The sequence below is a fragment of the Nicotiana tabacum genome, chromosome 2 (assembly GCF_000715075.1).
Source record: "Nicotiana tabacum cultivar K326 chromosome 2, ASM71507v2, whole genome shotgun sequence".
NCBI lineage: Eukaryota > Viridiplantae > Streptophyta > Magnoliopsida > Solanales > Solanaceae > Nicotiana > Nicotiana tabacum.
Window position 1 is genome coordinate 32861020 of NC_134081.1, and position 9415 is coordinate 32870434.

Sequence of the window (9415 nt, forward strand, 5' to 3'; positions counted from 1 at the left end):
TGTCTCATTTTATAGTATAATGTTTTTACTATTTCATGACTCTAACATGTATTTTTATTTTCAGTGATATGGTTATAAAAACATAAGCATGTTTCAAGTTAATTAGCATTTGAAGTTAGAAAAAGTATACTATGTAGCAAGTTGTTAAAATCAATCCCCATAAAAGGTTAGCAAAAAACAAAAAAAAAAACAAAAAAAGGAAGTAGGGGGAAATAAAGGAGGCAGAGTAAGGGAGGGAGAGAGGGGGAGGGAGGGAACACACCGACCCTCTCTTACCTGTCTCTCTGTCAGTTTTTTACTATTCCTAACATCCTTTCTTTCTTTCCTTCTTCTTCTTCTTCTTCTATTCTCCCCCAATCTGCAGCACAGATCTGCTCAATCTCAAATCTCCGGCAACATTACTTCCCCTACAAAAAGAAAAAAGGCTTTCATATTAATTAATAATTAGTTATAAGTGAAGAACGATGAATCGGAGCTTCAGAGATTCAATGATCAGCGGGAAGAATTTTCCTATATCGTCACAGCACCGGCGAGGTCTTAGTCTTAACGGAGCTTCTAGAGAGAAGCCTGATGATAACTTGGATCTTTTCTCCAAAAGTCGCCGCAGTATCTCCGTTGCATCCTCCGACGAATCCGATGGTATGGCTTTTTTCTTACTTATTATTTACGTTGAATCTTTTTCTATTTTACGCTTCCTCATTATCACAAGTTTAATCTGCATTATTTCCCGCAAAATACATACACAATTGTTTTGGTTGCTCTGTGCCAGCAGTTTCGGTTAAACTGGGGAGGCTTTCAATTGGATCAGTTAAGCAAGTAAAGAGTGGATTAGAGGATCTGATGGCATCTACCGAGGGAGATAAGCATGATTACGATTGGTAAATCTCCATCTCTGGAATATCAGATCTCGCCTCTTAATTATTTGTTTGGACTAACTCAATTTACATGGGGAACTACTACTATTTTAGTATTTACTGCTCTGTGTGTTGAATTCATACTGATTACAAAGGCAATGACTGCTCCTGTTAAAGAATAATAGTTCCTCTAATTTCTAACTAGGTCACTAGTCGGGTGCTCAAATATTGACTAAGAGACGGTATCATCCTAAATATACCTTTGTTGAGCAGCAGCCGCCGAGAGCTGTAGTAGTGTATCTCTAATGTATCAACTTAAGGCCAGTCGTCTTCATATAGCCGCCAGTCAAATTAAGCTATGTTTCCCTTTCCATGTCTAATAAATGAAGAAGGGAAAGCATTATTGATTCCTCACTCACAGTCGTCGTGTTTTCATTTGTATAGGCTCCTCACTCCTCCAGGAACTCCCCTTGTTCCTTCATCAGATGGAAGTGAATCAAAACCAGCTTCAGTGGCTCCAAGAGGCAGCTCATTGGGCAGATCTGCCTCCACTACTAAGGCCTCAAGGGTAAGTCTCTATTTTTTTGTATTAATCATGTCTTTGGAATTGTTGAATTCATGCATATCGATATCAATGCTCTTTAGCGTTGAGACTTACTTCTCCATGAAAACTTTCTCAATCCCGTCGTCTATCACAATCCACTTTTTTTTTAAATTCACAGTCATCATTATTTTAGGTTATTGCTGCTCAATATCTTTACTTTTGAAATGTGTTGTTGGACCTCTATCATACAAACTAGATAGATGACTATCTAGAATATCAGTTTCACAGGCTTGTAACGCTCACAAATTACCTTGCCAAGTAGTTGTGCTGATAAAATAATTTGTTTTCAGCTTTCAGTGTCTCATTCAGAGAGCAATACTCCTGCAAGACCAACTCGGAGTAATTCTGTGACTCGACCTTCCATTTCTAGCTCTCAGTACAGTAGTTACTCAAATAAATCAGGCTCTATTCTAAACACAAGCTCTGCATCAGTCTCCTCCTATATTAGACCATCTACGCCGACAAGCCGTTCTTCTTCTTCAGCCAGGCCTTCCACCCCGACTTCCCGTGCAACTGTGTCCAGACCTTCAACTCCTTCTAGAGTCCGCCAAGCCCCAAGTACTCCTTCTAGGCCAACCCAAAGCTCAAGACCTTCTACTCCAACTTCCCGGGCCCAAATACCAGCAAACTTGAGTACCCCTGCTGCTCGGTCTACTTCAAGGCCTTCAACACCTACTCGTCGGAACATAACACCTTCATTGTCTCCAGCATCTAGATCATCAACTCCAGCAGGGCGCTCTGTCACCAATGGACGACCTGCAGCTTCTGTTTCTCGTCCAAGCTCCCCTAGTCCCCAAGTTCGTCGACCATCACAACCAATAGTTCCCCCAGATTTTTCACTTGAAACGCCTCCAAACCTACGCACAACTCTGCCAGACAGGCCTCTGTCTGCTGGTAGGTCCAGGCCAAATCCTTCTGTCACTACCAAGGCAAATGCAGAAAGCCCAAGTGTGGCAAATCCTCGGAGACAGTCATCGCCCATTGTTAGCAGGGGAAGACTAACAGAACCCTCTGGTAGAGGACGAGTGCTTGGCGGAGGGCAACTTAATGATATTTCTGATTCCCGCAGGGCTTCACATGTCTCAGAATTGTCTACAAGGAAGCCTGTAAAGACTGCTACTGACAGCACGGGACTTGGAAGGACAATTTCTAAGAAATCTCTTGATGTGGCAATCAGGCATATGGTAAGTATGGTCTTCAGATTTTGCATCGAGCAGATTCTTTTGTTATGATCAGATTACTAAATTTGTATAGCAACTCTTAACTGCTGATCTGGTTCAATTATCTTCTAGTCTGCGTATGGTTGTTGGTGAAGTGATTTCGACAATTAAAGACTTAATTGTGTGTTCTATTTGATGCTGTATGGGTTTCCTTGAACTGCCAAAGAGCAGGAAAGTTTGTTGTACTTAACATTGTGGACACATTGCTGCTGCAGGATATTAGAAATGGCCTTAATGGTGTTCGTCCACTTTCTGGCTCAACCCTCTTTCCTCATAGTATTCGCTCCACAAATGGGAAAAACCAGCCTTCTCATGGTTCGACTGCCCCATCCTCTACCAATGAGAATGCATCTTACCACTACAATGGTAATCTTCCTGAGAATGGAAATTACCTTAACAGGTCATCTGAGAATGGGAGTGAAGAGGGCAGATCTCAATATTCAGCAAAATTGACAGACGTTGATATTTATGAGAGTTCTCGTTACGATGCGCTTCTGCTGAAAGAGGATTTGAAGAACACAAATTGGCTGCACAGCATCGATGACAAGTCGGATCAAGAAACGTTATTTGACAACGGATTTGAGTCGCTACCTGAACCTTTTAGCCCTTTGCAGCATTTGTGAAGTGATTTTCCGTTCTGCTAATTTTTATTCTTTTGAGTATTTATTTGTTACTAAATCATTTATTTGCAAAAGAAGATAAGAAGAGATGGAATGTGACAAATTAGCCCATCAGGACTGTGAAAGGCGACCTACTATATCTATTTTGTTTCCATTATTATGCAAGCAAAAGGACTGTATTTGTATTCCATATGCCACAAGAAGATGGTGGTTGCGACAAATTATGGATGCTAGCTGATATTATCCAGTTGAAATGAAGCCTATATCTTCGTAGTACATTGTTGGGCCTTTAATGGTGGCAACAAGACTTTAGTGTTTGTTCATTCTGTTTGGGTACCCCAGAAGTGTAAATGGAAGCTCATTGCCGAGCATATTTAATGATAACTTGATTCAGTCCTAACAAACCGAAGCTTATATGCTGAGATATTTATTATTTGCTTGATTTTGTCCTTACAAACATTTAAATCCAATTCTTGAGCAAACCAACTATTGGTAGATGTAAATCATAACTCTTCAACTTGAAAGCGGTACAGGGAAATAGAAGTGAACATGTTCAACAGTCACTTAAATAAACAAACCCGTTCATTCAATCTTTGGGTTCAATACTTCAATATGGGGAAAAAAAAAATCAGACAGTCATATTTACGACTAGTAGCCACAATTTTAAAAGTAATCGAAATTTAACCACTTTTCATGTAAAGATAAAATTTGAACAAAAACACTATTAAAAATCCAGAAATATTCCAGCAGCATAATATGCTGGAGTTCGAATTTTTTTACATATGAGCTTCCAGCATAATATGCTAAAATTTTATAATATGTTGGAGTTCTATCATAATATGCTGGAAGTTTATCAGCAGGAGTTCCATAATCCTGCGTATTATGCTGGAACTTTCCGTGTGCTGGAGTTCCAACATAATATGCTGGAAGTTCATACGCAGGAGCTCCATAATCCCGCATATTATGCTGGTACTTTCTGTGTTTCAGCAAAACAGTAAATATTTTTCAATAACTTCATAAATGCTGGTTGTTTTTCGATTATCAGTTCCAAAAATGACTTGCCTGCGCTATTTTTACTTTAATATGCCCACCGGCTAAGCCCATATAAGAACCTTCGATGAGTCTATGAAAGAAAATCAGTAAGCAATATATTTGTCTGAACTTATAAGGGATCTTTACACTGTACAGCCACTCCCCCAAATGAATACTTGGTTAGATGAGTCTAATGTTACCGCTCATACTTAATGCTATTTATCTAAATTAACTTAAGTGATCTGATAGTATATCCTAAGTGCATTACAGTTTAACTTAATGGAAAGCCAGAAATACCCAGTGGAGCACATAATACCCACTCCATGAAATGTGCATAGAACACAAAATACAAGGAGAAAAGGACGCCGTAGTGGATCTACTTTCTTGAAATTTGATATTATCTACTAGTATGTACTACTACTATTCTGGATCCTGGCGTTTTCATCTATTGCCTCTTTGGATGAGGGATGATAGAGCTTATTAGTTCACCTACACCAATAATAGAAATAGGAGTAGTCCCTCTTGAAAGATATGCCTTTTTGTTTACTTGAAATTTACAACTTTGACTAAAATCGATACCTCATCCACATATGCTTTGTGTTTTCTCCAGGTAAGCCGATCTGAAGCAGCACTAAAGTCGGGGCGAATTTAGACTCAAATTATGGTGCACGTGAAAATATGGTCTTTCCTCCAAACTAGGTATTTTATGTATATACTCCGTATTTTCTAGAAATAATCTAATATTATTTGATGGCCCTCACCTTCTAAAAAAGTTGAATGGTGCACTTGGTTGTATGTTAAGTTATTTACCCAAAGAAAGTGAGATCAATTTCCGTCCAAAGATTACTTTTGTGCTGAAATTAATTGGATCAAGATGGGTTAAATAATGAAAAAATTTACCTGGTTATACTATAATAGATACTTATCTACCACTTTTATTTAGGTTCGTACTTTACTTACATTTTATATCTATATTTACCATTTATGTACAAAACTATACAAAAGAAGAAAATAAAAGATTCTTAAATTTAGCATCTCATTTTCTCTCCTTCACCGACCCCCTCCTAAAAATTCGAATTTCATCTATTTTCAAAAGATTTCACATCTCATTCTCTATCCATCATACTTATCATCCAAAATCGGTACTTCTCTTACAATGTAAACGAAAATGGCAAAAATTTTATCTATAAAATTGCAGCAGCAAAGGGTTCTCCATCGACATCCATTAAAAAGTTTCGAAACTTTGAATTCAATATTCGAAATTTACGAATTTATGATTTGTTTGGATTTGGTGTTCTTGAAAATGATGGAGAATATACTTTGTAGTTTATATCTCAATTTTGAGGAAAATTGGTTAAGTTTAGAGTTGGTTTTACATAAAATTTCAGATGAAAAATCGAAGAAAACGAAGTTGCAGGAATTGTATGATAATTGTATGATAAATGTATCACAATTATTTTAGAGTTATGTCACAATTGTATTAAAATTGTATGTTATTTATATCTGATACATTAATACCTAAAATAATATCTGATACAATACTAATACAATTATAATACAATATTATATCAAATTTTAAGTTTAGAGTTGTGATTGAAACTTGAAGAAGATAAAGATCATAATTGTATCACAATTTTTCAAAAAATGTATCGCAATTTGTATCACAAATGTATGAGAATTGTGTTAGTATTGTATCGTGTATTGTTTTAGGTATTAATGTATCAAATACTAGATACAATTGTGATACAAGTATGATACATTTATGATACAATTATGTTTTAGGTATGTATCAGAAGTAGATACAATTATGATATAATTATTATACAATTATCATACAATTCCTGAAACATCTTCTTCTTCTTCGAGTTTCAATCTGAATTTTCACCTAAAACCAACTATATACTTGTCCAATCTCCCTCAAAATTGAGATATAAACTCCAAAGGATATTATTAATCACTTGCAAGAACATCCAATCCACACAAATCACAAAATCTTAAAACTCGAATTTGTATGTATGTATGTATGTATGTATGTATGTATGTATGTATGTGTGTGTGTGTGTGTATGTGTGTATGGTCTTTGAATGGACCAATTTGTGGGGTGAATGTGTTAGATAAACAAACCGAAGAAATTAGGAAAAGTAAAAAAAGGAAAGAGGAGAGGAGAAAAAGGAATGATTTAATTGAATCCCTTAATTGAAGACACTAATAATGGGGTGGGAGCCTTTTAAGGGGGGAATATATCCAATTTGTAACAAAAATTTAGATACTTACTGAAAACTACAAAACCTAAAGAAAATAGGTAAATAAGTTTCTATTATAGTAGTATATATATATATAAGAAAAATACCCTAAATAATGGGTTATAGTTCAACCCCTCCAACTCTTATCAAGTTTTAATTTCTTTATTTTAGCTATTTATAACATATAAAACAAAAAAAAATATTTTTTTTTGAAAGGTTTCTCATGGGTCAATTTGAGCTAACATGTAAACCCAAATTTTAGATAACAGTCCGAGTTAATAAATGGATGGGTTGAGTAGGTCATGTTTCTTGGTAAAAATTGCATGGGAAGCCTTATTTGGTCGCCCCTTTTTAACTTATATACGTTTTGTTTTTTCGTTTGCATCCGTACCCATTTTATTGTTGAAAGCATTTTAAAAAGATGATTTTGCCCTTCTTTAATAAAAGACTATTGACAAACTGCAGGAAAAAAATTAAGCATGTTTAGGCTGATATTTTAGCAAATAAACTAAAAAAATTGCTTGTTTAGACTGAAATTTCGGATAAAATTCAGGACAAAACTGTAGACTGCGTTACAAAACTTTAGCATGTTTTGGTATGAAATTTTAGTATATGAACTAAATAACTTCAGCATGCATTAGCAAAAACTATTTAGAAAATTACATACTGCAAGACAAAAACTTAAGCATGTTTAGTCTGAAATTTTAGCAAATGAACTAAAAAACTTCAGCATGTTTAATCTGAAGTTTTAACAAATGAACTAAATAACTTCAGTATGTTTTGTCTGAAGTTTTAGCAAATGAACTAAATAACTTCAGCATGCATTAGCAAAAACTTATTAGAAAATTACATACTACAAGATAAAAATTTAAGCATGTTTAGTCTGAAATTTTAGCAAATGAACTAATAAATTTAAGCATGTTTAGTCTGAAATTTTAGCAAATGAACTAAATAACTTAAGCATGTTTAGTTTGAAGTTTTAGCAAATGAACTAAATAACTTAAATATGTTTAGTCTGAAATTTTAGCAAATGAACTAAATAACTTAAGCATGTTTAGTCTGAAGTTTTAGCAAATGAACTAAATAACTTAACATGTTTAGTCTGAAGTTTTAGCAAATGAACTAAATAACTTCAGCATGTTTAGACTGAAATTTTAGCAAATGAACTAAATAACTTCAGCATGTTTAGACTGAAGTTTCGGATAAAATTCATGATAAAACTGTAGACTGCAGGATAAATAACTTCAGCATGCATTAGCATGAAGTTTTAGCTTCAACATGAAACAACTTCATGCTACATTAGCATAAAGTTTTAGCTTCAAGGTGAAACAACTTCATGCAAGTGTGATTCTGAAGATGAATCTGGACAAGTTCTGATTTTTTTATAAAGTAGCTGAGAGGAGAGGAAGAGATCATTTTATATCTTTTGTCAGGGGTGTAATTGTCATATTATTACGGATTTTTTGTGAGATGGCTACCAAATCAATAATTTTAAAAAATAAGGTACAGGTTAAAAGGTGACACAAATATAGGGTACGACTGCAAATCCCCCAGTTTCTTGAGCTGATTTTGCCACCGCTAAGTACACATTTGGTATACCGAATAGGAATCAACTTAAATAGCCGCTCACCCAATTGGTTAAACTAAAAATAGCCGACAAATATATATTATATGTATAATTCATGTATAATATATGTATAACTATGTATAATGAGTTTATTATCTATAATATTGACTACAAAATATAAATAGTAAATCTGGACGACTATTTATGTAAAGATCTCATCGCATATTTACCAAAGTTTGTTTTTGTTCTTACAGAGTACAAATAATTGAGCAATTACCTCGGGGCATTTTCATGCATACCCACTTTTGGGGCCAGCATTGAAGTTATACCCGCATTGCATAAAAATTTGTAAAGTGTACCCGCTCTAATTTGTAATTCAATCTCTTCAATACAACTTCAGAAATTAAATCTGACGTTCTTTTATCTTTCAGATACAACTTCAAAAATTCGAATCTTAAGTAGTTCAATATATTGAATGCAACTTCAGATTTCGAATATTAAGTTTTGAAACATAAACTTGTTTTTCGAATTTCAACAATTCAATACACGATTCAATGCCCAAATCTACTCAAAATGGGCTCAAATTTGAAACATAACTTTCAAATATCATAAAGAACAAATCTCAATCATCAAATTGTCAAAACAACAACAAAATTAACAAACCCATTTTGCAACTAAGAAGAAGAAGAAACTCTAGGCATAAAGAAGAAAATAACAGTAAAGAAGAAGAGAAAAGTATATGTATATGAAGTTATCCAAAAATTGAATATCAGTTCAACTTCTTTTTTAAAAAGAATACAAAATTCAATGGATGACGCAAATCTGAGTGCCCACATAAAAATTTTACAATTACCTCAACCGTACAAGACCAGTGTGCTCAATCTCAATTACATCGCATTAAATCTCTACTCACTAGGTAAATCATCTACCAAGCTATATCCCTGAATTACTAGACATTTATTTGGGTTCAATCATTAAAACCAGAATATTACCAAAAATAATATAATAGAAAAGGTGAAATAATTTACTAAATCTTGTTGTATTACTACCAGTAAAGGCTTAAGAAATTGCTGTACATCATGTAATCTAGTGTTAGATCTTGGATTTTAACTAGCTGGGTGGATATCCATTTTATAGTCAAAGTCCCTTTCTGATAATGAGTGTAAACTTACTAGTTTAAATATTTTACTTACAATTATTGAGTTATGTCTTATACTTACGTATATGTGTTGAGTCAGATATATCAAAATCGTCTGCACTAGCTGCCCCATACAC

The 9415-nt window shown here is 34.4% G+C and overlaps 1 protein-coding gene across 2 annotated transcripts; it reads left to right on the forward strand.

The window, feature by feature from the left end:
• The first annotated feature begins 215 nt into the window (after nucleotides 1-215).
• Nucleotides 216-3702, forward strand: LOC107781110 (uncharacterized). Of its 2 annotated transcripts, none has more exons than XM_016601755.2 (5): nucleotides 216-639; nucleotides 773-878; nucleotides 1299-1422; nucleotides 1749-2642; nucleotides 2894-3702. In XM_016601755.2, the coding sequence occupies exons 1-5, from the start codon at nucleotides 465-467 to the stop codon at nucleotides 3299-3301; spliced, it is 1707 nt and encodes a 568-aa protein (XP_016457241.1). In that variant the 5' UTR covers nucleotides 216-464; the 3' UTR covers nucleotides 3302-3702. The 2 variants fall into 2 exon arrangements, with proteins under 2 accessions (XP_016457241.1, XP_016457240.1); XM_016601754.2 differs by having other exon boundaries at nucleotides 248-639; nucleotides 770-878.
• Nucleotides 3703-9415: the final 5713 nt, after the last annotated feature.